The sequence below is a fragment of the Desarmillaria tabescens genome (assembly GCF_030435595.1).
Source record: "Desarmillaria tabescens strain CCBAS 213 chromosome Unknown EV420scaffold_9, whole genome shotgun sequence".
Classification (NCBI taxonomy): Eukaryota; Fungi; Basidiomycota; class Agaricomycetes; order Agaricales; family Physalacriaceae; genus Desarmillaria; species Desarmillaria tabescens.
In genome coordinates this window covers 1,020,979-1,045,844 of record NW_026848308.1, presented here as the reverse complement: position 1 = coordinate 1,045,844, position 24,866 = coordinate 1,020,979, and the positions used below count along the sequence as shown (strand labels likewise).

Below are 24,866 nucleotides of genomic sequence, written 5' to 3'. Positions count from 1 at the left end.
TGTTTCAGGCAGAGCTCGCCGAGGAGACGGACCATTCAAGGACGTCGATTCTAGATGTTTTAATTGAAATTCCAAAAATTTTAAGAATACTTGAATGCATGCGAAAGGCATCGTACTCACTGACACTACGCCACAGACAAACTGTTACGGTTTTTCCTTGGTGCTGGACATAAGAGGGTACAACGCGTCATAAAGTCGCGTGCTTTGATTGTGAAACATGTATGGACCATCTTTCGTGCCAAGTTATTGGACAGCTGTGCGAATGTAGTAGTGCAAACCAGTTCAAACATGCCACTTCGCTCGTAGATTACGCATATCCAACGGTACTTGGGCATGCCGATGAGACAGTTAGCGATATAATTGGACTAATTTGTGACGAGTAGAAGACCTGAAAATGAGCAACGATACTCAAACTAGAGCAAGCTAGTGTCAAAGATTCGGAATATATCTCAAAATACCGCTCGCTTGGCATTTAGTAGTAGATGCGTCCTGAGAACCTGATGGAATATATTCAAGCTCTGAAAGAAGATAACCGTCAGCAAATTTTGGTGTAGACCTCACTGGCAATATGGCCGAAGGGAATGCAGTTTGGTGTGAGGTTATCGTGAAAATTTCAGCGACGAACTTGGTTGAATCTAAGGCGGTCGGCACCAAGCCGGCACTGGATGCTACTGAAGTTAGGAAGGAGATTCAATATCGGCACAACGGCGATTTTTCTCTAAACCAACAAATAAAATTATTGGGCAGTGTGCACTATTAGTTATTTTCATTCTGTCGCCAGGAAAACCGAAGGACCGAAGCCAACAAGGAGCCAGAAAAGGCCAGAAACCAAAAATTTCACATCACTATCTCAACGACTCACACTAATGCCGAAGCGGGCCGTCCTTCTAGCTTCTACGGTGATCATGATAATTGCCGATGTTCAAAATCTCCGCCGCTGGACCGCTCCCTACCGTTCCAGAGACCATCATTTTTCGTGGCTTACGCGTACAACCAAAAACCCCAGACGGTCGGATTTTTCATAGTACATAGGATATTGTGAGTTCAAACAAAATATCAAGTCGCACAGCAGGGGAACAAGTACGATTCTCCCATCGCCGGAAAATCCATAAATGACGCAAACTTCCAAATTGTGAAAAAAAAAAAATTGGAACCGCAGCAAGGAAGAGCCGACTGGGGACACAACATATGCTCACCAAATTCAGCGAAAGACCGCCATTTCGTCAAAATACCCTCGCACTGTACATGTACCAGGAACTGGTACCAGACGCCTCAGCATTTGATACGTTGTTCCAGAGAACACTGATGAAAGTCATGAATATATCATATTTTTTCTGTGCAATAAAAGACCACGAAGTGCATGCTTGAAGTCAAAAGTATGTATATTCAGCAACCTAATTCCAGCCAGTAGCGGCGTCATCAGCACCCCAACCTCCGGTACCAGTCGCTGGCTCTGCAGCCCAGTCGGTCGAAGGGTTGGGGTCGGCAGCCCAGTCGAGGGCACCTAAGGAATAATACATGAGAAAAAAACCCATTTTTTGTGGAAAAAAAGACAAATTACCTTCTTGACCGACCAAAGCAGGATTGATACTGCCGGCCTGGGGTGCACTCGACACATCCCATTCTGTAGTAATGGCAGGTTCCTCCGCACCCTGCTGAGCAGCAAGCTTGGCCGCAGCCTCCTCCTGTTGCTGCTTCTCGACTTCTTCGGGGTCCCTGTAGAAGAACATGTCGACCATGACATTCCAGCCGTCGCTCGTACGGGGAATGGTGCCACGAAGTCTCAGGACTTCACGAGCGAGCAACCACCAGATAAGACCTATCGAATGCCTCGTCTTGTTGTTGGTGGGGATGGCGATGTCGACGAATTTCAGGGGAGCATCGGTGTCGCAGAGGGCAATGACGGGGATGTTGACGTATGAAGCCTCACGAATGGCTTGGTGGTCAACGCGGGGGTCAGTCACGACGATGAGACGGGGCTCCTTGAACGACCGGGTGATGTAGTTGGTGAAAGAACCGGGGGTGAATCGTCCGGCAATAGCCTGAGCACCAGTGTTGGAGGCGTACTTCAGGACTGCACGGTGTCCGTAGGGACGCGCCGAGATAACACAGACGTCGTTGGGGTTTTCGATGGCAACAATTGCACGAGCAGCGAGGACAATCTTTTCCCAGGTCTTTCCAATGTTCAGGATGTGGATTCCTACCAGAAAATTAAGGCAAGAAACGCAGGAATTCGGAGAATTGCTAACCGTCAGCCCGTCGTTTCCAGACGTACGGTTCCATCTGCTTATCGCAGTTTTTTGTGCCAATGTGGCATTGGGCAGCGAGAAGGAGCTGGATCTCCTCCTCGGTAGCGGCCAGGACGGATGGTAGTTTCGAAGCCATATTTTGACCTGCAGAGAGACGGGTCAGTACATCCAAATCACATCCGGCGAATCCAGCCTCAAATAGTAGCTTCTGCCTTCATTCTTTCTCCAGGACGAACATAAAAGGGCAGGGAAGAGACTCACGGTGATCTTCGACGGCTTGCTGACGATGTCGACGGGCCCTGGAGTCGCTTTGTGTCGTTCACGGTGTAGGCGGGCACGAAGTTTGGATGTCCTATCTGGGACTTTTTCCCACGCGAGCGGCATCAGTGGTGGCCAGATAAGGAAGCTTGTTCACACCCGCTGAGTTGCTACGAGCGTAGCGACTTGGATCCCGTCCACCACCTCCTCGCCCAGCCAATACCGCCTACCGACTACCTACATATCCCTCTGCCGACATGTCGACCCGCCCTCTTAATGATGATGAAGTCCTCACTGAAATGAATAAAATGGTACCCGGTGGAACACTTCATGACGTGGGCCGTCGGCTAATTGACTGGATAGGTTGCTTTCATCAAGCAGGAGGCTCTGGAGAAGGCAAGAGAAATAAGGATAAAGGCAGATGAGGAATTTGCTATTGAGAAGGTGCCCGTCCTGCGCTTGGTTGGTGTCCCTAACTAACATCGTTGCAGGCGAAACTTGTCAAGCAGGAACAACAAGCCATTGACGCGCAATATGAGAAGAAGAGGAAGGGTGCAGAAGTCGCCCAAAAGATGTTGGTGTCTTCTAATTTCTACCGTGATACTCTGACCATCAGCCGTACAGTGCCCAATCTACGCTAACTAACAAATCCCGACTCAAGTTGCTCCATCAACGCGAACAGCACCTTCAGGACCTCTTTTCTACTTCACGTGCATCAGTACTTACTCTTGCCAAGGATGAAGGGCGCTACGTACAGTTCCTTGAGGGCTTTATCTCCCAGGGGTTCTTGCAGCTTCTCGAGCCTTCCGTCACAGTATTCGCTAGAAAGCAGGACGTCTCTTTGGTGGAGGAGGCTGCCGCGAACGCTGCGCGGACATACAAGGATATCAGTGGGCGGCAAGTGAAGTATGATATCGAAGGATCTCTAGCTGGAGATAGGTAAGTCCATCTCAAGCAGGTTCCTTTACCAGATGAGGCGCTGACGGGCTATGTAGCGCTGGCGGAATCAAACTCGTCAGTGGTTCGCGCCGCATTACTATCGATAATACTTTGGATGAACGTCTGAGACTCCTCGAAGATCGAGTTCGTTTTACTTGCCTTCTCTTCCATCATATACTGAAATATGCGGTAGATGCTTCCCGAGATCAGGAAAGATCTCTTTGGACCCAACGAGAATCGCAAGTTTTATACATGATTAACATCGGACACTATTCAGATAATTGTATTCATATACCATTCTTATTACCTTTCGGATCCTTGACCTCAATTTTGGTTTCTCGTGCCTCTTCTCATGAATTATTACGGTCAACATTGCTGGGAAGGCTGCAATTTGTATGCACCAAGCAACATACGCTTACGCTACAACCATGGTAATATGGCCCGCGATCCCAGGTGCAGGATTCCATGACTGCTTTCGTCATGGTCAACTCCCCCCTTGAAGTCAAGGTAGGTCTCAAAACCGCACGACAGTCGTTGGGTACGTCTTGCACGAGCCCCGGTGAACAATGATGAAGCAAGCACTCAGAAGTCACAAATCGCTAAATCACCCTTGCACACCAAACACTTTTCTTTGTGTGTGCCTAGCAAGAGACATTCCTTTGGGTTTATATAAATACATAATAGCGATAGAACAATGAGGGGGATATATGTGGCTGTGAGGTATCCGTGTCTGCCAGGTTATCAGACGTAAGTATAACACAGGAATCCACCTTGAGTGTCCACGACATCTCCCACCTACACGCGCAGAAAACGTCAATTATATACCTTGCAGCGAGACTACGCGGCAACTCACCGTAGCATTAGCAATAAGGTCGTAGGCGTACAGCTTCGTAGCTTCGCTAGTTGCCTACAATAACGCAAGATGTTACAAGATTTAGTGATCACAGAAATAGCGAGACGTACAACGAATCCCGTCGGGGGAGCCTTGCCTGTTTCATTTCCCGCGCCTACAAGGTCATGGATCCTCGTCATATTCCTGCCTTGCCATTTCCACCAGACCTGCCCAGTGCCTTCAATAACCGGTACCAAGAAAATCAATCAGAATAACGCACATAGTCCAAATATCCATGATGCATCCAGAAAAGTGGATCGTTAGGAGCAGTCAAAATGTTAATCATCTAGAGAGGAAGTATTATATTGCGGCGCTCTCATTCAGAAACACTGGCGAACTCACGTCTCCTCCAATACCTCCATGTCCAGCTCCATGCAAACTACGAGAGAGGGAATTTTGGAACTGCGCAAAGGTTGTCGCAGACATAACGCTATCAACATAGGTCTGGTTGACCTGTAGAGAGTTCCTCGCGTCCCCTTTACGCGTGAGCCTATGATCGGTATTGCTCATCCCGGGTCCGAGATGGACTGTCAAATTCGCAAAGGGTCCTGAGGGAACTATATAGCCCGATGACTCCTCTCCTTCGCCACCGAAATCAAGGATGGTAGTCGAATTAGCGAAAGCGCCGGCGTCGGGGACTTCGTTCCAGTAAGGGATCTGTTATTGGGCATGTTGTGAATGAGGAGGTTTGAGGGAGAGAAGACGACTTACGGGACCTCTGTATCCACATTCTCGACGAAGCAGCGTTGCGTGAGTATGGACGTAGTACCGATGGACCTGTGGGATATGTTATTAAATGACTTTCATAGGTTGAAGATTGTGGCAAGCTCACAGCTAGGAATCTGTTCAACGACCTCGTTAGTAAAATTTGCGTACTCCAGGTGAATGCAAACAACGAACTGTCCAGTTGGGTGCCAAAGATCACCCAGATCTGTGGTATTTGATTGTGTGGAGTGCACACCGACCTAGGTAACATAGAATAAATAAATATTGACGTTCACGTGTATAGGAAAAGAAAGCATACGAGGTCATCATAACGTGAAACCACGCCGGGAATGCTAGTTCGAGCAGGCGCCGCATAGAGACATAGTTCGGCGTTAAAATAAGCCGTTTTTTGCTCGCTCGACAGTGTCGTCCTGCGTACATGAACGATTAGAGGAGAATGAATGGCGTAATGATCAGATGTATTCACCACTCCACACGCGTCTCCGGAGAGGTACATCGGGGCTGGGGGCGAGGCCACCACCAAGTCGACGCTGATGATACAGGCTTTGCATCCACGCCAGAGTCATATAACCCCATAGCAAGGAGCAAGAAGAGTGTAAACCGCACAAATGTACCGCAAGATGCCATGAAGAGATACCGACAAGGGACGGACGAAGATAAAACCAACAACTGAGGGCTTATATGCATTTAACGACCATAGGTTCCTGATAAAATTCTCGCCGATTATCGATATCTCGCATACGAGGCATAAACGCCATATCACGTTTATGCATGAACTGCCAGTCGCGAGAATCGAAGCTACAAGTCGTCGCTGATAGAACCTCCATCGCCGCAGCTCAGCCCCATAATCAGGCCCTCAAGTTGCCCAAGGAAGACGTGGTAAGAAGCTGAAAGCACTAAGAAAACAGGCGGTGCTTTCGCAAACTGGGCCATAATGTCGTGCACAATGTCCCGAAAGCCAAGCTCAAGTTTCGCGGGAGGAGCATAGTAGCATTTTTGCCGAGACGGCTGGTGTTTGACTGGCGAATTTCGGAAGTCTGATTTCCTCGGGACACGTAACTGAGAATGAAAGTGAGGTCGTAACTGAACGAAGAAGCACTGGGATGGCAGTAGACGTTGACAGTCGAGGCCTTTTTGAATATGAATATGAGAAAAGTGTCGGACCTGATTGTCGAGATCACCGAATCCATCAATAGACACGGGTAACTGTGTCTGGCGACTCCAACCTGTTTCAGAGGCCCCAGATATGAAGCAACAAGAGAAGCAGCAGTTTCTTTCAGTCGCCAAAAGATTGGTAAACGGCCAAGCCTTGCTCAAAAAATTAGAAAGATCGTAAGGACCTTGACGCCACGTCCCGAACGTCGAAAGTTGTATCTGTCGGCGGACAAATAAGTTACGGAATTCATTTAGAATTCATCGTGGTTAAGTGAGATAAATATGCGACGCGTCGCGCTGCTTTGGAACTTGAGTGGATAATATCGAAAAGTTGAGTCGAGAGCGATGTCCTAGGGAGGTAGAGGGAGCAAGACAGTCATTTTCTCCTGTTCCTTTTTTCACAGTCACCATACACCCACCTATTTCCGTGAATCTCGTAGGCTAAGCGTCTTTATGAGAGTCATCGATGTTCGCACATAAGACATTAGTTATGTAAATCTGACTGCGCTTGGAAGTCGGAGACGTAAAAAACCTTGAACATTGGCATAGCTCGAGTAACGACAAAGACGCGTCCCGAGAAACTCGTACGACTGAAATTTAGAGCTTGACCGATCCAGCAACTAGATAAAAACATCTATTAGGTAAAGGGCAAAGACAGAAGGAAATGTCCGCTTACAGATTTACCGCAATATTTCCCATGCATAGCCCACTAGTTATCGGCGCCCTTTGCGCAGTCCCACTGACACTTACAGCAACCTATCCTCGGGCGATTTTCGGAAAGCTCTATCGCATTGGTTGATACAAATAAATGTCGTACTAAAGAAAAGAAGCTCGATGTAAACCTTACTACGGAATGTCGCCGGGATCATCTGGGTGCCGGTAAGTCAGTGTGTATAGGAATGGACATGTTGACTAGAAACAAGTAAGCCATTGCATGACGCTTCAGCTTAGTGTGAATGAGCATACCCGGTGAACTAACAACCATCATACAAGGAGTTGCTTGGTTGGGGGAATCCAGTCTGTTCCCATGTTGTTAAATTCGGATTCGTGTAGGCCTCGATATGGCTGAAATTCAATGGTTAAGAGACTGAAACTTGCAGGAAAGAAGGTTTACATACGCGTTAATATAATCCTGAGTAGGCCGCAGAGGCGGGTTGCACGTCATGCCATTCTTCGTTCCCGCTCGTTGATACACCCGTACATAGTCAATGTACATCTTTCCTGGAAAGGTGATATGCTTGAAATCTACCGGCTGGAAGTTTTCTGCCATCCCCAGATTCAATATGAGGTACTTGTAAAATGCTTGAGTTGAGCAGGTAGAAATAAATGAATGCGAAAATAGACATACCATGGGTTCTTCAGGAATGAGTCGTTGGCTGATTTCGGCAGTGGCATCAGGACCAATCGAAGCGGAGGTGATCTTCCACGACTCCACACCTCCGCTATACCACTGTATATAACCGTCATCTCTATTGTCAGGATCCGAGAACCATTCGATTCCGAATGTCCCGTACGCCTCATCGTTGTAGTACGTTTCATCGATATAGGTCAACGCAGAAACGGATTGTTGATACGTCGAACCGACGTACGTATTGACATGAGTGATCGAAGGATCAGTAATAGTCGTCGCAGGCGTCGTGTTGACAAATTGATACTGATAATTGAACGGCCCTACTTGAAAAGTCTGCGACACAACGCCTTGCCAGACATCGACGTCAATCATATGTTCGAAGATATCGATTTCAGGAACCCCGCGGCCGATATTGTTACTGGGACCTGGATGCTCTTCCCCTTCGCAAGTACACGCGGATGCACGTTGCCCTGGTAGATAGCTGAGGGACCCACCATATGGGCTTCCAGTGAGAGCAGCAGCCGGTATCCCATCTGCCGACGTTTGATTTGGGAACGTCCCCAGGTCGCATGCATCATAGCTGTATGGCCACATGCCGTCTGTGGTAGCGCCATAAGCAGGTCGGCCCTACAGTAATATCATGTTGGGCTAGTGTTAATAAAATGGTTGTTGAGAAACGCACCAGATTACCCATGGCCCATGCACCTACAATCGACATTTTGCGTTATGAGCAAGATCAAATAGTCGTGTAAATTACTGACCTGGCCAAAAACCTGGCGTTTTGGAATCCCCAGGCATGCTTACGGATACCTCAATGTAGCCCGTCGTAAAGCAGAGCTTATTCCACGATGTAAGCATACCTAACCCGGTCGTTAAGTTTGTTGGGCGACAATGATGAAGGACTGATTCGAGACTCACCGCTTTTGAAGTTGAGGTCGTGTATGTCTTCCATGCTGAAGGTGATTACGAGCTTCCCATTGACTGTGGTAATAGCCTAGGAGATTTGATGTGAGGACAGGAGCAGGATATCCAACAGAAGCTCTTACGCTGGGATCGTACCACTCGAGGTCATCCGTAGTCCAGTAATGAAGGTCGGCTGCTTCCCAGAAGGGATCGTCACCAGGATAAAATGTTCGACCATCGGTGTTGAACTCGTCACTAAAAACTAGGTTATATTTCAAGCCGTCTTGACCGGTGCGAGAATAAGCATCCGTTGGGGTATCCACATCGATGAGGGAGGGCAAGCCAGGGAGATCAGGTATTTGGCCTGTGGCATTGATGCCGCCTAGGTTATATCCTGAAACCGAGGGAATGGTTTTGGAATAGTACGCGATGATGGGATACCCGACGAAGAGCATTACAATACCAACAACTATAACCACCAAGGCACCAGCATTTAGCCAGCCTCGCAGAGAATATATGGTGAAAGAATCATCGTCATGTTCGGGACTGAAATTGTGGAGAGTATCATTTAGATCTGGATCATCTTCCCAAACATACGGAGGAACAGTCGTTGTTGTGGCAGTAGGTCTGGTGGCCGGAGATGCTCGCGAAGGCGTTCGAAGAAACCGTGAATTCTCACTCACGGTTATACTCGAAGACTTCATCTACAACAAGAGGTCAGTAGAGTTGTGGGGGAGGGTGGTAAATTTTTAAAAAAGCATACAGAGTAAGGACCGTATGCCGCGCCAATGGCGCCACTGGCTACGCCTTGAGTGATAGAGACAGACTGCGCAGTAGCGGGGGAACGCCTTGACGACGGCGAGCGAGTGTTGACAGGCATAGCAGAAGTCTGAGGAACAGAAGAGTAATGTTGAGGAGCAGGCTGTCGCACCATCGGTGGAGTAAAAGGGTGATCCCATTTCCAACCATAAGCGTTTGAGCGACCACCGAGCCATTGCTATCAAAGGTTTGTCAGATTTTGGATAACGAACCCCAGAAGCATCCATCGCGGTGAAGTCCAACATATCAGCCGCCTAATGATCGCGTTCAGGGTCCGGGTCCGGAAGCCGGTATCTTGGCCCGGGCCGATCTTTGGTACTTGACCATTTCGTCGTTTTTTGCGACGTCTTCCCTTGAGTTAGTGACGGCAGCAGGACACCGAGCAGAATAGGTTAATTTTTTACCGTGACCGGATGTTTACTTACTATTACAATTTTCTGCCATTCCCATTATTTTCCGGAAGCGCTGTAATTATCACAGATCTACCATAACAGGTATGATATCATCTTTCAATGAAGCGGTGGGCCATCGCAGGGCGCGGCATGTCCGAGCCCTGAAATTGGGGTGGGCTGCTCTGCATGGGCGTGGCACAAGGTTCATATTCGACACAGTGACAACACGATAAAGTTAAACAATGGAACAGTAGTGATTATGCCGTCTCTCCCAGAGACTAAATTCACCTCCAGATCCTAAAACAACAAACAAAACATACAGAAGAAAGAACACACCTTCGCAATCAGTGGTAGGTTGAACAGGGCATTGAGTGATACTGAGTCGAACGAGGCCGCTTAACAAAGTACAAGAACACTACGAAAACAAGTCAGGACCATCCACAACGCCAACGATAAGAACGTACCTGAGGTACTTCTACTATACTTGCCGGAGACAACCTAAGACGTTCGTTCTGCTCCCACTCGTGTCGTTAAGACGATGTCCGACGTAATACTAAAAGTCGGTCAAGATGCCGCCATTGACGATGGTCTACCCCACAAGTACACGGTCAGTAATCAAACCAGAATCAATAAGCAGTACGTACACACGTTGAATACATGGATACTCTGCTAGCCAAACCTTTTCGCCGCCCTCTTCTCCTTCTCGTCGACTTGATTTGCCTGGAGTTCACATCATTTTCGAGAGTGCAAATGCCTTCAGCATTCGTTTACATTACGATCCAGATGCCATTGGGTGTGATATCAAAGAACAGTATCCAGAAACCGTGTCTCGTATTGTAGGCCTTGGCGGCAGACAACAGCGGACTTGACGTTGATGCCTATGGACGGTGAAAAGATGAGGATTGGGGAATAAGGCTAAGGAAGTGCTCCTACCAGTAGTATTGATTTCATGAGAGAGGCATCAGGACTATGGACATAGCCTCGTTTGGTAACGAGATGGCTGAGGAAGAGCAACAATGCTCAAAAGAGAACGCATAACAAGTGTGACGTGTGACATCAACGTGGGTTACCACGGCATGCACGGCACAGCAAATTGTCGGACTATCACCATCACGCACCACCACCGAGATGCTCAGGTTAGCATAGACCGAATCCTGTATACACAGGACTCGGTACAATCCTAAGTTGACTTCGTATACATACCTCGAAGACTGAAACCAGAGTCATGTCTTCGTCCTATGTTCCCCCACTTCCCTCAGCCTCCGATAACTCACTGTACGATTGCATGGAACCTGCGCTAGTTGCCGCTCGCCACCGTGCTCGTGTTTTGATGCATCGTTACAACATCTCCCCGCCCACTCTGGATGGACGAGAAAGAAGGGAGATTCTGGCAGAGCTCCTCAACGTACCTGTGTGTGACCTAGATTCAGTGTTAGTGGAGCCGCCGTAAGGATTCCATTGAAATTTCTGTCGTGCTGCGACTTATCACTTGTTATTTCCAGTTTGTATGTTGATTATGGGACGAACGTTTGTTTATCCTTCCATTTCTTTGTCTATACTTGCCTGAGTCTCATATATTATTATCTAGATCAAGCTCAATGGCTCGTTCTACGCGAACTATAATACGACTATCCTCGACTGTGCGACTGTTACTATTGGTACACGTGTTATGTTCGGTCCGAATGTTTCGCTTTACGCAGCAACTCACGGCATCAGCGTTAAAGAACGCCAAACAGGCTTGGAGCGCGCATCAGAAATAATCATCGGAGATGACTGTTGGATCGGCGGCGGCGGTAAGCGTGGCCTTCGAATCTCTGGACTTATCGCTCAATGCCCATATAGCAAACATCCAAGCCGGTGTCGTACTTGGTCAAGGATGTACCGTCGGTGCAGGTTCTGTCGTTACTAAGAGCTTTCCAGATTGGTAGGTAGCCCCCAAAAATCATGGTCCGAACTTATGGTAACCCATCCCCTTTGCAGGAGCATCGTCGTAGGAAATCCTGCCCGCCTCCTTAAGGTTGTTCCAGAAGAAGAGCGAGGTTCTCAATGGAACCCTGAGGCAGAGAGTCTCAAGAATTAGCTACAAGATACGTTTCCACTGTTTCTGTGTCTTCACCTGGTCATGCATTATGACCTCCCCTTACGTTGTTTTTATGGCGGAAATGGCACACTTATCTTACTTTTGGAAAGTTACAGCAATGAATTGGCCATTATATCTGTTCAAAAATGCAGATATTCCCGGTCTCATACCTCGTGATGGGGAGTGGTGATATTTCCAGTGTTTATGTTACTTTACGGGACGAACGTTTTGTTCATTCCCTCCTTTATTCATTGATATTTGCATGTGCATTAGATGCAATGTTATCTATATCAAACTCAAGGGTTCTTTCTACGCGAACTATGTCCTCGATTGTACGAGTATCACTGTCAGCGCGTGTTTTCATTGGTCCAAACGTCTTGCTTGACACATCAACTTGTGGCATAAACGTAGAAGGGCGCCATACTTAGAGCGCGCCTCCGAAATAGTAATCGCTGGATTGGCGAAGGCGGCAAACACCGCTTTAGTACACTATTCAACAATATACCCAACATTCGAACCGCGTAAAAACTTGGTCAAGGATGTATCAGTGGTGCAGGCTCAATAATTGCCAAGAATGTTCTGGACTAGCACGCGGCCACAACCGAATCGTAGCTCCTTAGACCTAGACGTAGTGGAAAAGGCAGACAACGCACGTATGTATGCAGCTATCGAGAAGTCTCTGGATCGCAGCCAATATTAATCTTGTCCGGGTCCTACACACCAAATCAGATAGACACAAGGTAACGATGAAAATGAAGCACCTGATAGACTCGGATAGTCTACGTTCATGACCGCAGGGAACGTGAGCTGGTCTGTGTCGACGACTCCGAAGTTATAAGATAACCCAAGATTTACGATTGGTATCAGTGACTGGAATGGAACACGTATGCTTCACCGACCATAGGTTCTTGAGGAATGGCGCGCGCAAAAAATTCAATCGGGTATGTATTATCGGGCCGAAAAAAAAAACAGACCAGATTTCACATGCTAAGCCTCCAGAAATCAGGGTGACAGACACCAAAAATAATGCAAGAGAAGTATGGGTGTCTTAGTCCACTGAAGGTGCCGCATCTATCTTTACGGTCGCTAAGACATTGCCCATGCACAGCTGAGTTCGCACAAATGGTAGTGCTTCACGACTTGTCCAAAAGCACATATATCTGGGCCATTATATTATGTCTGTGGAGGGTAAATGAGAATAAGTAGCCGAAAGATCATCGAAAAATCCAAGTGGTTAGTTTGTGTTGTGTGTTGTGTTTTGAATGCCGGACCTGAGCTCCGGCATCTTATAATTACGTCCTTTGCACCGACTGTCATCACGACTGGATGTTTATCCTTCTTCCTCACTCATGAAGCAGTCGAGACATTTCACCTTCTCACTCCAGGTTAGCCGTAGCTTCATCATCGTTTCTAACGAACCTTCAGGCTTTCAGAAGAAGCCACAAGTCCCAGACAATCATCCGATGCGACTCTTGAGCACTTCCGTCCACGTGTTCGTGAAGACAATATCTTCTAAGTTCTTTTTAGGTACGATGACCTTCAGTCTCCGATCAAGCTAGTGATACTCCCCCTGATGACTTGAAATGCCTCCGAACAAAAAGACCATACTTGCTAAGGTCGACGGCAGAAGCTTGAACCCATTTTCCAGCACGAGAACCTAGGCCAAGAAAGTGGCCACGTTTATTATATATATAAAAGGCAAGTCTGTCATCACTATCTATGTTTCAATACTGATTCTTCGGTCCTACTGGGCATGGTCATAACTCCAGATTTCAATCTTCATTGCTTCTGACATGCATGCCACGGAAATGAAGAGTATGACGATATGTAGACCAAGCTTACTTGTAATCAGCGACAGCCAGTGTATGTTTTGGTGCATTCTATATTTCTTCGGCGCCTTCCGTGCGTATTCGGGCGCTTCAGACCCTGAGAATTTAAATATAGAAGCTCCTGAAACTGCGACAATATATAAAATCAATCTAGTTGATCAACACATGTTGTTTCTTCCCCAACAATGCCTGACTGGCCCACCGGAAACCTGCAAGCTGTTGGACTCGCTTGCTTGGGATACCTTTCTCTTGTCAAGCTCCTACGATGGCGACGCTACAACACCGTGCACGAGAAATACACACCCAAGTACAAGGCTGGGACGTTGACACTGCAGGATGCGCAGGAAATCATAAGTGTCTCCATGATGTATGACATGCCAGCGCTTATGAACTATGCGCTGGCTTTTGCGCTGTTTAAAACCTATGCTATCGTGTGTGGCCTTTTGTTTTCGTAATGTATGCAGCTGATCAAGGGGTATGTCTTAGCCAAGTATCTCAAAATTGTTATTTGATACCCAAGAACTGTCCCACCCGGACAAGATCTCAAAACGGTATGCGGACGTGAGTGCTTCCATTCCCCGACACAGTGCCCCTAATTCAATTCGAAGCTGCTCTAGACCGAGATCTGCATCTGTAAGTGTTATTATCTTGTTAACATTGGTGTATCGTAACCCCAATTCCCATTAGCGACATGGATGTTTTGTCCAATATCAGGAAAACCCATGACGAATATTCCCGAAGATGAAAAGTGTCACGAAGAGGACCCGCGAGCGAATATTACCATCTCTCGCGTCAACTGGCTGCATTCACGTTATAAAATTGTATGGATCCATTTTCCCTGCATTATAAGTGATATATTTAATCTCAACACTAGTCGAATGGTGACTATCTATATACGCTGTGTCTTTCATCATCGAACCCGTGGTACGCAGACACAGCCTACAATTGTTCCCGGAATGATTTCAATCCTCTCTCCAGAGATGGGCCGAAAGATTCGGATGGCGGGCCCTCTCCGAGCTGGAACGTTCGGTAAGGATAATTAGAATTCATTCCGTCATAAGTCTAATATATCCCGCAAGGCATTATTGATGTACTGGACCGAAATTGGTCATAGAATGAACATCAAGGACATCCCAGAAACATGGGAAGAACTCGTTCAGTGGTCACAGGCGCGTCGTATTCCTATTGGTCGAATCCGCACTCACCAGAATGAACAGAAATACGAAGAGAACATGGTCCCAGCACAGACCAATCACGATGTAGCCTCTCTCACCACAGAAGAGCTCCTCCACGTCGTTCCCGAATCCTTCGGGATCAAGAACTTTGCTCGGAGGATCTCAATTTGCCTTCTCGACGACCGTGTTCGCATCACTATGATGTCAGCCCACCTTTCCCTCCCATACATTAGCCCTTCTGACTATATTCACAGGCAACCAGCCCAGCCTTGGTATCTCCACGCGTTCACTCGTGCCGTCTTACACACCTTTAGCTTCATCCAGCATCATCTCTGTATTCCTCGGAGCAAAGGAGAGCTTATAGTCTCTGCCGAAATGCCCAAGTTCGACAGCCGAGATGGACCGGTTCGTATGCATCCGACGCGATGGCAGCCCAAGCCTTGGTATAAGCCACAGACGACGAGTCTTTGGGGCTCACTGAAAGACAGGCTCGCAGTCTTAATAGGCTTCTACGACGAGATGCCAGGGAAGAAATATAAGACTGATGGTTATATACTGGAAGAAATAGTACGTCTGAGATTGTCCGTTTCTCTGTCTGATCTCTGTACCAACTTCTCGTAGGGCCCAGCTATCTCTAGAGAAAGGTGCGTCGATGTAATGGTAGACTTTCTCTAGCACTCTGACCTGATGGGACAGCCGGACGGGAAAGAAACGATGCGCATGGCTGAAGACATGCAGGGATGTCCGATCCGAGCACCTTGGTTTGTGGACATAGGTACTGCAGCGAAGGTTGAACGATGAATGTTCTGAACGGCGAGGTAGCTTGCTCAGAGGTAATTCTCAGTATATTCAATAGGTCGATAGCGTGGTTGTGGAATTCCTATCTCAAGTACATGGTATATAGCGTAGCATCTAAATCCTCGATAGCAAATGGAAAGCGTGTGCACACATCACTCAGAGCACAAGTAAAGCATCTATAAATCCCAGTCAATCTTGTTCCATCATATTGAACTGCGCCGTTTTGCTCCAGCTAGTCTGTTTAAAGCCATCGGCCATTAACGCCTCCTCGACGGCGTCCTTCAGTGTCGTATCACCATATTCTCGCAGACGCAAAAGCACCGTCACGAAATGGTAGACTTCAATGGGCGAGGAGATATTGAATGTCTGCACGTTGCGCTCAACAATATAGACGGCCTGGAACAAGATAAATATAAAGTACAGTTAGCGAAAAAATAAAAATAAAACTTGCCTCTGAGTCGCTAGAACACTACGCCATGAGAATGGCCCCTTCAACGCCATCCGTAACGAGCGCGAAAACACCTTTCTGGTGACACCTAGACTTGCGAGATATCTAACAGAAGCCTCCGGGTACATCTTTGCCTGCACAAGGGCTTTCGCATAAGTCTGGGTCGGTTTCTTGTACTCGACGACCAGAACGGCCAACAAAAGTTTAGTGAGAAGCTCCTTGACGTCCATCACCACACCAGGTGGGAAACCCACTTGCTTACAAGTTTGGTCTCGGAACACGTCATCGCAAAGGGGTGCATCCAGTCAACTTTTCCTGTCTGAGTAACACGATCCTTTTCTTCGGGCTGGGGAACTTCCTGAGCACTCGCCTCTTGCTCTTCCTCGATCGCAACCATTCAGTTCGATGTCGACACCGTCATTGCTGTCCCAACTCGGGGTGACCTGGACTTTTGGTGTGATTGTTCGACTTCGACGGACGCTTTTCCGACATAGATTTGTTATCTAGCTCGGCAATGTAATCTGCATTCAGTGTCCGAGCAGCTTGAACGGTTTCGCGGGATTCTGTGATGCGAACAAGGGATTCCGGATTTTTTTTGGCCATGCTCCAGCGGTATCGTCAGAACCGCATCAACAATACCTAGCTCCGGCCTCTGCGTCAGCATGCTTTAAAATGGCGTTCTTGGCTGCTCTCGCATTTTCGAAGAGTTCTGATACAGCCACTTTATTCCTCAGAGCAACACCGACGGCATCTGTTGCCTGAAGGAGAAGATTGGTCGCAGCTCGAGAAGAACTGGGACGGCGATTCAAGGCTTGTTGAACTTGTAGACTGATCTGATACGCTTGGTCCGCAACATCCTCGAATACCTCGCCGTTGAGCCGGGTGGATGCTTTTGCTAAATCTGCGGCAATATCACGAGACAGCGATAGCGCTCTTTCCAAACTGGAATATCTATGAGCACAGAATATACAGGCATTGCTCAAGGACTTACACTACTCTTCCAGAGGCTAGTTCACCGGTGTTCACAAATCCAAAATTGAGCAGAATATCCCACTCATGGCGGGCTTCAGCCTCATTGATAGACTTACCTCCCCGCTCTTTTGAGTAGCCACTAACTGATGCCCACAAGAGAGACGAGAAACAGCCAGAGATAATCTCCCAAAATTCCTGGGAAAGCTCGGGAGTATTGCTGCCATTAGAGTATTCGCTTGTTTGTCCAAGAAAATGCTCTCGCACAACTTCGACCCGTTTGTCAACGGCAGGCAGTCCATGCTAGGTGGGTTAAGTAATACGGACCATGGATAGCCGCCAGATGCACTTACCTCAGCGATAGGTGGCTTCAAATATCGGGTCATCTCATCATAAAATTGCAGCATCTCATCGATCTCCGATGTAATGATGTCCAATTTGTCGGGCCCTGATTCCTTGGTATCTGGGGCCTTGTCTTCCTTCTTAACATCCGTTTTTAACTTTACATTTGTTAAGCTGATGATTTTACGGTCGTGTGCATAGCTCGAGAAGGACAACTTTGCAGCAGGGGATATGCCATACAAGGGCTTCGCACCCAGTCTGAAAATGTATGAGTATTCATATTGATAAGGATAAAAAATGGAGACGTACTCTGAGCAGGACAACGCACCTGCGCTCTTTGATCGTTTACCGGTCTTTCCCTTATTGGAAGATCCACCATCTGTACTTACTCTAAGAGAAGTCAGTAGGAGCGTTAAACGTCCAAAAATGGTTCTCGCTTACTCTTGCCGTTCACGTTCTGCAGGCTGAGCAGACGCTCTATCCGACGGAGTCTTCGAACCGGCAGCTCCGAGGGAAGGTTCCCGACTGTGTGGGAGACCGACATCCTCCGCTGGGTGACGTTCACGTTTACTGTCCGCAGACATAGAGCGCCTCGGACGAGGTGCAGACCTGGACTTTGAAGAGGCCCGTGTCACACGACGTTCGGGGTCAGCCATGGTGGATGAGCAGCAGTTAGGGGGTTCTCTGTGGTCCGCGCAGCTTTTAAATACATGAGCGACAAGGGTAAGGCCAAATAAAGGAATACCAACCATCTTTCAACCGTTTTAAGCCAACTAACGATCCTTTGTTTCCATTGTTCTTCGGACCCGCAATTGTCATCATCGATAGTATCTGATCTCCACGAAATTCGTTTGAATGCCGGTGTCTGGCACTGGGCCACGATTCCCTCGACATGCGCGCGGAGACTGATAATAAATTGCCCAAATTTAAGAGCACTAACTGGATCAGTGAGATCGTACACTCCCAACGACGCGTCTGTACGCGTCTCATCTCCATACGCAAATCGAACTTCCGGCTATTCAAATTCAGTCAGTGGCGGTAAAAATGAGTCAGGAGAAGCCGACAAACTAAAACGTCAGGGTCGGTGCACTCTTTGTCAAGCCAACCCAGCACCACGCGGCCAACGAATCCTATATTTGACAGAATAATTCCAATTACAGGTGCAGAAATTCCCCAAGTGGACCGCTGATAAACAACACCGCGCATTAGGCTGAATATGTCTTCCTCATCCGTCACACAAAGGTATGGAAGAACAACAGAGTTCGGATGTTTCCAATAAGCGAGGATGTTGGCATCTAGAGGAACGTGGGATGACTGAGCAGACGTCGGATCCGTTGAGGGCTCTGCGCTCATAGCTAGTGGTGCTATTCGATGACGGCTCGTCACCGTATGATGTTTCTGAGTCATATTCCTCCCGCGATTCTTCGTTCGAGCGCTCCACTGTGATGATGGACGGCCGCCCCGAAGTTTTATCATCTACGGCTGGCCTTGGTCGTTGGATGTCCTCAACGAGATGAGAAATCAGCAATGAAGCATGACCGTCCTCCATAAAGCTTCCCATGTATGACAACCGGGGTCTAACGAAAGCTGCTTCTTGCCTATCCACAAATTTGTGAGCAAATTAACATAGCATCATGTCGTTCACACCCACATTGTATGTGACTTATCATAACAAACAGACGCCAGTGAGCGAATAAGCAAAGACCAGAAGGGTATCGTTGACTGCTTTACACCATTTTTGACGCGTCGGAGAGTGCTCTGAGCATGCCAACAGTTGATAACAGCAAATCCAGAATATCCAGTACTTCCGAAGTTGAATCTGTGAGTTGTTCTGGTGAATCTGCAAGGGAACTTCTGAGCTCTTCCAGCACAGGAGAAGACCGCGAAGAGACGACTGGGTATGGTCCGTTGACAAGTTGTGAGGGAATTGGAGTCAAGCAAACATGCCAGGTCCTTTATCTCAGTTGGCTATTCTGCTGCGGATAAGACCATAGCATTAAATGGGGACATTGCAGCGTTTGCTGCACGGTATAACGCGAAGCAGAGGCGTGGAGAGTGAGAGGATGGTCGTAGTGGCAAGGTAAGTTGTGGATCGCGGTTCGGGCCGGTAACCGAGCATCATGCACGTGATCGGATCTGAAGAGGTGCTGTGCCACCACAAAAACGTTTTTCCCTCTCAAAAAACTCCTTCAATTGCTGTCATCGGCGTTGCTCGTCTCCGTGGATATTCAAAATGTGTATTTATATGCCTCGAGGCGTTATTATATCAAGTGCCGATTTTTCGTTTGCATTCGGCACATCTGTCCTTTTACATATCCTCATACGCACTTTTTGACAACATAGCCTTGTAGCCTCACCGCGGCTTTCTCCCTTTCTTTCAATACCGTGCTCGTCTTTCGGATATTTGAAAGTTTACTGATTTGTCAAACTTGAATGTTTATGTTCTAAAGGTATAATAAATTATAATACAGGGACACTAGATGCATCACGCTGACCGCGCGGACTCCCCATGGTCTGAAGCAACAGCACAAAACAAGCCACGGTCCTGAACATCTTGGGATGCTTTTTGATGCCATCCTCTGCCCGTATATTACATACCGTTAAACATACATCCCCAAATATCTATGGAATGGCCCGCGGCGACTGACTCTATCTGAGGATAAGTTGCGACCTTTCAAGTCAATACCGTGTTGTGAAGTCTGGTACATTTATATCATCTAATTTATTTTTTTGATAATGATTGACCTGGGGTGTTCTTCTGGGCTCTATATATGCGGGAGTCGGTAATTGTCCTGATGCTGTCTTTTGTTCCCGACACCGATTATGTGACATTAGACTAAAATATATGAAAGTCCCTTGAGAATAGAAATCGATTACTTAGACTTCGTAACAGTCTTCAGTATTATATGTCGTTTGAGTGTTAGTATCATTCCATAGTCTCCCTGAATTTTCGAAGGCGACTCTTTGGCCCACTCTACGGGGAGATACTCTCAGAGATGTAATCGTCTCTTCCATCGATTTTACGGCCGTCCCTCTTGCGAATCGTATGATAATCAGGTTGAAAGTAATCCCCTGTCAATTCACTTGAGTATCGCTATGAACCTGGGAAGGCGAAACATATCTTACGATGATTTGAACTATCTAATTGATATGTTAGATAAACACAGGACTGATTGAGGAGGAAGACATACAGTATCAGAAACGACATAGAGAGCATTACTCCCGATGGCATAGACTATAAGCAACACGACAACGGAGGCGGTATACACAGCTGCTGACTCGATCACAACGACAAGAGCATTTCTCAATGGATGATTCTTGATCGAAGGGACGAGCTGTCTGACAGCGCTGTGGATCGTCCAGATGCGGTGCACAATCAGACCTAGCAAGAAGAGGGAGTCAATTGAAAGATGAATTAGGTGCAACAGAAGTACCGACTCACTTGTTGTAATGACATTGGTAGCTAGTGTTAGAGACTGGAGTGTTATGATGAGAGGGAAAATTGACGGATTTGTGATAGCAGAGTCACGGCCGAGCGAGGTTTCAATACACACCCCAGCAATACCACAACCTAAAGATCACGATTCATCATGGGTATCGGGTTTCTAATAGAAGACCTACCAGTCTCAGCGATCCACAGAATTACCGGGCAAATGACAACCATCCACCGTCTCTCATATATAACCCAGCACCTGTAGAGCTATTGCCAATTTATAATAAGTAAGACCCGCTGGCCAACGTCGGAATGAAGCGCAGGACATACAAGAATACAATCTCCCATGAAGGTCTGCGCCACGAAGGTGACCAATTGCGCAACATTAACTGGATGTGACATATCCGATAATGTGTCAATGGGGTCTCCATCGGAGTAAATGAAGGCATCAAGGACGAATCGGAGGTGACAAGAAACTTGCACAGTTGAAAAGACAAGCATCCATAGTGATGCGGCTACCATCTGGTAATTGATGGTGTGCCTGGACTTTAGGTTCCCATTGCTGGTGGTCAGAAGCCCGTGCAGACACGAAAAAAAGTTATCAGATAGAAGCCTAGGCAGAGAAGTTAGTAGGTAATTTGAATGGAATCCAAGGCGACTGCGATTACTTGAGGACCATTAGCCAACGCCGTGAATTGTAAACAATCTGCGGGACTAACCCATAGAAAACGCTATCCACAAAGAGACTGGCGAGTTGGGCTTCATCAACTGGGAACCGGGAAGACATCGTCTAATTGTCCAACTTCGATCCTTATCATATACCTCTTGGGTTGCGTCTGACCGTAATCATCGGAAGGAAGACCTGTGTTCCAAACAAGCACCTGATCCGCTGGCAGATTTTTATCTATTGATGCCGGAATGAAGATATAAGAGGTGGGTGGTCGCCATACTTGTCCAGGTTGTACGAATAGGATTCCAGACTCTCGGAAGAGGTGCTTTCTTTGAGCTATCGCGGCCAACTAATGAGAAGCCAACCCACAACGACAGCACTTGGTTCATCAGAGGCCCAAAATTCAGCGCCGAAGCGAAAGGACAATCCAAGAAGCATACTGTATAGCCGACCGGCTGTGCGGAGTCTGTTGTATTGCGATATTTTTGGCCTTCCGATTTCCTGGTTTTCTTTCTTCTTATCGGTTACGTCTCTTGTTTGGAAAGCCACAGTTGAGCCATAGTCTAGCTGGGTAAACGATACTGGAGTGCCCTTGTACGCGAGTTCACGAGGAGTATTTCACCGTCGAACAAGCCGGGATACGTCAGGACATGAACACGACAAGTGGCAGTGATACCTCTTCGGTTGCTCGAGATGAATAACACACTATTGACGGTGAATGTATGGTGTTGGGACCCACGAGGAATGTCCGATTGTGGCGCCTGTGCGTACCAACTGTATTCAGTACCGGACGCGGTATGTCCTACCTCTCATCCAATTTTGGAACAAGAACGATTCTGAGCGCTGATCTCTCGCATCCTCGGTAGGCATCGTGGCCCTGATGCATTTGGGAAATCAGTCATCATGACGAGAGGATATTAAACAAGTGCCTGCCGCGTGCCGGGGCGTGTATGACCTTGCTGGATTTGATAATGGTAATGGTGCCATGTCATTTGATCGAGCTCGCGAATAGCTGATAATTGATAATTATTGAACAAACGAACATCGCGGCTACCCGACGCATTCGCCAGGTTGAGATCACCGAAACATGTAATATTAATTGATGTCGAGGAATAACAGGAATAACGAAGAACAGCAGCAGGCTACGTAGTAGTAGTTGGTAGTAACACAGGCGCCCCCTTTCCAATGAAGAAGGATCACTGACTTCAATGCTTTCTTCGTCGTCGTTGGTGCTGATGATTACGGCTTTTCCCGCCAATCTCCGCCACGAGCGTTCAGAAGGTGTTTAATACATTTAAAGAGATCTCGATGAATGGACGGTGTGGGGATGCAGTGAAATAATATCCACAAGTCACGTCCATGCGAGAGGCTACGGAAGCCTGGCCGCTTTCTTGTCCTCCTGTAATCTCCGTGTTTTCGCAATAGGATCACTAAGATAGAACTGGAACGTCAGCACTTTTCGCTCCTAGATCACGCGCTTGCACACCTTGGGATGATATGTTGTTTCGACAGACTCGTGAAAACAGGCGAGGAAAGATCTCAGTCGGTTGGTTCCCAGCAGGCTTTGCATGAGAGTTAAGATCGACTCAAAATTCCGCCGAAAAAAATGACATACTACGAATAAGCTTGTAACACGATGTGACGAGCGACATCGTTGATTTGACGGATAAGCGATGTCGCCGTCGGTGCTAGGGTGCGAGAGATTCTGGGGTCTGCGCCTCCTCTGCCCATCAGGCAAATTCATCTGGCAAGTCGAATGGAAAGAGCGAAAAACAGGCAGGTAGGTTTCTTGAAGAGACTCTGGAATGCCCTCATTTTGGCAGCATTTGTCTCCAGCGCCAGGTAGCCCTACTTGGCCCGAGCTGACACTGCGAAGAAATGGATTCGTATGTCTTCTAACAACACGAACACGAAGCCACGCACATAATGACAATATAAAATTCTGTTGTTGAACTTGCAAAAATTCGCAGGTGTATGCATGTTGTCCCGCGTATAGAACGATTCTCCCTCCCATTGAGTCCTTTCCTCACTGTCATCGTAAGGTATAGTTCACTTTGTGTATGAAGGGTAAATTTACGCACCGTAGTCCCACCATGCTCCTGCAATACAGCACCATCTCGTCTGTTCCTGCCTCAACATATTGCCATCATTTTGGACCTTCGACGCGTGAGTAATTGCGCGCCTGTCATCAGGGCTTTCGCTACTTCCATTGATCCCAGACCCATGCGAATTTTTGAGATCTAGAAAGCGTATTATTTTTCGGACTGGTCACTGGAGAAAATCTTCAGGTGAAGGCGGTGTCGAAAGTCATCGAAGTCTCAGGTAAGGCTGCACAGCTGCAACCACCAAGTCATGCTGAGCGGAGCGTGGATGTCGAATGATAACACGTGTACACCCTTGCGTTCTGCCCCTATTTATTTGTACATATTTGTATTTTGCAGACGACCGAAAAGATAACATGTCATGGGTAGACCTTGCTATCCAGCAAGGTAATATTTTCATCTTCATCTTCTGAAACCTCGCTAGCATCATTGGCCTGCCTTCTCCTTTCCGCTCGCCTAGCATTTCTTCCTTTCAATTCTTTCATCATCTGAGCAGTCATTGCTATCATGGTGACGTCGAAGCCAGTTCCTTGATTTGCCGAGCCATGAGGTCTTCCGGAGGAGGTAGAGGGGGCATTGTTGGTTTGAGCAGACATAGTGGATGATATGATAAAGTAATAGTATTTCTGGATGACTGAAAACGCAACGAAGTTGCAAAGTGCGAATGAGGTGCTGACTGCGAACGAGGAGAGTCAAGGATGAAGGCAAGATTGAGCCCTTCTCGTTTGCTTTGTCAGCACCTTATGAGCATTGGCGCGGCCGCCTTGCCTCACACGTTCGGCTGATGCTCAACGCCCAAGTGCCTAAGGTCCATACTCAGACCTCCTGGCAATTATCTTCAGAATCGTACTGTGTTGTCGAAGATGCGAAACCATCTCTCTTCCATGACGCCGCCTGCTCCAGTTCTATCGTCTGCACCGTGTCGGGCGGCGAAGCCCTGAAAGACAATAACGTCTCTTGCTATTCACAAGACGTAGTAGAGAGTCTTGCACTCCTGGCAGTTGAATCGTTCACATCAGTCAAGACGCCTTGGATTACATTTGGTGAAGCGCTGTTCAAGATGCTTCACAAAATTTTGTCTGATATCCCTGCATTTTCACAAGTACTTGATTGACCCGAAGTAGATACTTACCAGGAGTGAATTGGGAGTTCGCTAAACTTGGACGACATAGTCGCAGGAGCGTTTCGTAAACCAAAGACGTCTTGAGAATCAATGGTGAGATTTTAGCCAAGTGGAGGTGAAGAACAATTCCTTGGCTTGATAGAGTTCAGATCATCTAAATGCAATGAATGTCACAAAATGCCAACAGAAGGAGAAGAACGGAGTACATGTTTG

At 47.4% G+C, this 24,866-nt stretch overlaps 11 protein-coding genes across 11 annotated transcripts; 3 read left to right on the top strand and 8 right to left on the bottom strand.

The window, feature by feature from the left end:
- Nucleotides 1-915: 915 nt before the first annotated feature.
- On the bottom strand, nt 916-2,603 carry EV420DRAFT_1525450 (40S ribosomal protein S2). Its single transcript, XM_060472378.1, has 3 exons — nt 2,250-2,603; nt 1,562-2,200; nt 916-1,504 (listed from the first exon to the last, which is right to left on the bottom strand). The coding sequence occupies exons 1-3, from the start codon at nt 2,383-2,385 to the stop codon at nt 1,395-1,397; spliced, it is 885 nt and encodes a 294-aa protein (XP_060334152.1). The 5' UTR covers nt 2,386-2,603; the 3' UTR covers nt 916-1,394.
- Nucleotides 2,604-2,692: 89 nt separating this feature from the next.
- EV420DRAFT_1525446 (ATPase V1/A1 complex subunit E) lies at nt 2,693-3,957 on the top strand. Its single transcript, XM_060472377.1, has 6 exons — nt 2,693-2,818; nt 2,871-2,951; nt 2,999-3,081; nt 3,132-3,446; nt 3,503-3,590; nt 3,640-3,957. The coding sequence occupies exons 1-6, from the start codon at nt 2,765-2,767 to the stop codon at nt 3,700-3,702; spliced, it is 684 nt and encodes a 227-aa protein (XP_060334151.1). The 5' UTR covers nt 2,693-2,764; the 3' UTR covers nt 3,703-3,957.
- Nucleotides 3,958-4,187: 230 nt separating this feature from the next.
- On the bottom strand, nt 4,188-5,691 carry EV420DRAFT_1639749 (Di-copper centre-containing protein; the record flags this gene model as incomplete). Its single annotated transcript, XM_060477015.1, has 10 exons — nt 4,188-4,241; nt 4,300-4,353; nt 4,410-4,505; nt 4,559-4,624; nt 4,681-4,995; nt 5,050-5,115; nt 5,171-5,180; nt 5,239-5,303; nt 5,363-5,474; nt 5,531-5,691. The coding sequence occupies 10 exons, from the start codon at nt 5,689-5,691 to the stop codon at nt 4,188-4,190; spliced, it is 999 nt and encodes a 332-aa protein (XP_060334150.1).
- Nucleotides 5,692-7,193: 1,502 nt separating this feature from the next.
- Nucleotides 7,194-9,407, bottom strand: EV420DRAFT_1265333 (glycoside hydrolase family 16 protein; the record flags this gene model as incomplete). Its single annotated transcript, XM_060467265.1, has 8 exons — nt 7,194-7,284; nt 7,338-7,510; nt 7,568-8,197; nt 8,253-8,275; nt 8,332-8,430; nt 8,489-8,564; nt 8,617-9,177; nt 9,237-9,407. The coding sequence occupies 8 exons, from the start codon at nt 9,405-9,407 to the stop codon at nt 7,194-7,196; spliced, it is 1,824 nt and encodes a 607-aa protein (XP_060334149.1).
- A 1,562-nt stretch (nt 9,408-10,969) lies between these two features.
- Nucleotides 10,970-11,764, top strand: EV420DRAFT_1639747 (trimeric LpxA-like protein; the record flags this gene model as incomplete). Its single annotated transcript, XM_060477014.1, has 5 exons — nt 10,970-11,130; nt 11,187-11,211; nt 11,273-11,477; nt 11,527-11,608; nt 11,665-11,764. The coding sequence occupies 5 exons, from the start codon at nt 10,970-10,972 to the stop codon at nt 11,762-11,764; spliced, it is 573 nt and encodes a 190-aa protein (XP_060334148.1).
- Nucleotides 11,765-12,997: 1,233 nt separating this feature from the next.
- EV420DRAFT_1525439 (uncharacterized protein) lies at nt 12,998-13,727 on the bottom strand. Its single transcript, XM_060472376.1, has 3 exons — nt 13,534-13,727; nt 13,292-13,462; nt 12,998-13,149 (listed from the first exon to the last, which is right to left on the bottom strand). The coding sequence occupies exons 1-2, from the start codon at nt 13,641-13,643 to the stop codon at nt 13,315-13,317; spliced, it is 258 nt and encodes an 85-aa protein (XP_060334147.1). The 5' UTR covers nt 13,644-13,727; the 3' UTR covers nt 12,998-13,149; nt 13,292-13,314.
- Nucleotides 13,728-13,778: 51 nt separating this feature from the next.
- EV420DRAFT_1735087 (uncharacterized protein) lies at nt 13,779-15,962 on the top strand (the record flags this gene model as incomplete). The annotated part of the gene is made up of 7 exons (XM_060479998.1): nt 13,779-14,024; nt 14,080-14,158; nt 14,281-14,414; nt 14,572-14,622; nt 14,673-14,762; nt 14,811-15,335; nt 15,465-15,962. 7 exons carry the CDS (start codon nt 13,779-13,781, stop codon nt 15,567-15,569), a joined length of 1,230 nt encoding a protein of 409 aa, XP_060334146.1. The 3' UTR covers nt 15,570-15,962.
- On the bottom strand, nt 15,408-16,411 carry EV420DRAFT_1735085 (uncharacterized protein; the record flags this gene model as incomplete). Its single annotated transcript, XM_060479997.1, has 3 exons — nt 15,408-15,962; nt 16,014-16,232; nt 16,277-16,411. 3 exons carry the CDS (start codon nt 16,409-16,411, stop codon nt 15,756-15,758), a joined length of 561 nt encoding a protein of 186 aa, XP_060334145.1. The 3' UTR covers nt 15,408-15,755.
- A 32-nt stretch (nt 16,412-16,443) lies between these two features.
- EV420DRAFT_1735077 (uncharacterized protein) lies at nt 16,444-18,678 on the bottom strand (the record flags this gene model as incomplete). The annotated part of the gene is made up of 7 exons (XM_060479996.1): nt 16,444-16,956; nt 17,006-17,286; nt 17,337-17,583; nt 17,635-17,715; nt 17,767-18,024; nt 18,075-18,340; nt 18,394-18,678. 7 exons carry the CDS (start codon nt 18,676-18,678, stop codon nt 16,644-16,646), a joined length of 1,731 nt encoding a protein of 576 aa, XP_060334144.1. The 3' UTR covers nt 16,444-16,643.
- A 1,662-nt stretch (nt 18,679-20,340) lies between these two features.
- Nucleotides 20,341-21,545, bottom strand: EV420DRAFT_1251086 (uncharacterized protein; the record flags this gene model as incomplete). The annotated part of the gene is made up of 7 exons (XM_060466728.1): nt 20,341-20,397; nt 20,452-20,466; nt 20,517-20,707; nt 20,768-20,896; nt 20,947-21,025; nt 21,089-21,371; nt 21,478-21,545. Coding segments are annotated over 7 exons (822 nt in total), but the record flags the coding sequence as incomplete, so codon positions are not given.
- Nucleotides 21,546-22,441: 896 nt separating this feature from the next.
- EV420DRAFT_1193881 (uncharacterized protein) lies at nt 22,442-23,651 on the bottom strand. Its single transcript, XM_060466305.1, has 3 exons — nt 23,510-23,651; nt 23,352-23,457; nt 22,442-23,296 (listed from the first exon to the last, which is right to left on the bottom strand). The coding sequence occupies exons 1-3, from the start codon at nt 23,565-23,567 to the stop codon at nt 22,894-22,896; spliced, it is 567 nt and encodes a 188-aa protein (XP_060334142.1). The 5' UTR covers nt 23,568-23,651; the 3' UTR covers nt 22,442-22,893.
- Nucleotides 23,652-24,866: the final 1,215 nt, after the last annotated feature.

Coding starts and splice junctions, on each gene's coding strand:
- EV420DRAFT_1525450 (XM_060472378.1), bottom strand. CDS start 2,385: ATGGCTTCGAAACTACCATCCGTCCTGGCCGCTACCGAGGAGGAGATC. Junction 2,201..2,249: donor CTGGAAACGACGGGCTGACG/GTTAGCAATTCT, acceptor ATTTTCTGGTAG/GAATCCACATCCTGAACATT. Junction 1,505..1,561: donor TGCTTTGGTCGGTCAAGAAG/GTAATTTGTCTT, acceptor ATTATTCCTTAG/GTGCCCTCGACTGGGCTGCC.
- EV420DRAFT_1525446 (XM_060472377.1), top strand. CDS start 2,765: ATGTCGACCCGCCCTCTTAATGATGATGAAGTCCTCACTGAAATGAAT. Junction 2,819..2,870: donor TCACTGAAATGAATAAAATG/GTACCCGGTGGA, acceptor TTGACTGGATAG/GTTGCTTTCATCAAGCAGGA. Junction 3,591..3,639: donor TGAGACTCCTCGAAGATCGA/GTTCGTTTTACT, acceptor AATATGCGGTAG/ATGCTTCCCGAGATCAGGAA.
- EV420DRAFT_1525439 (XM_060472376.1), bottom strand. CDS start 13,643: ATGCACCAAAACATACACTGGCTGTCGCTGATTACAAGTAAGCTTGGT. Junction 13,463..13,533: donor GAAGCAATGAAGATTGAAAT/CTGGAGTTATGA, acceptor TGACAGACTTGC/CTTTTATATATATAATAAAC.
- EV420DRAFT_1193881 (XM_060466305.1), bottom strand. CDS start 23,567: ATGTTGAGGCAGGAACAGACGAGATGGTGCTGTATTGCAGGAGCATGG. Junction 23,458..23,509: donor AGGAGCATGGTGGGACTACG/GTGCGTAAATTT, acceptor TTACGATGACAG/TGAGGAAAGGACTCAATGGG. Junction 23,297..23,351: donor GAATTTTATATTGTCATTAT/GTGCGTGGCTTC, acceptor ATTTCTTCGCAG/TGTCAGCTCGGGCCAAGTAG.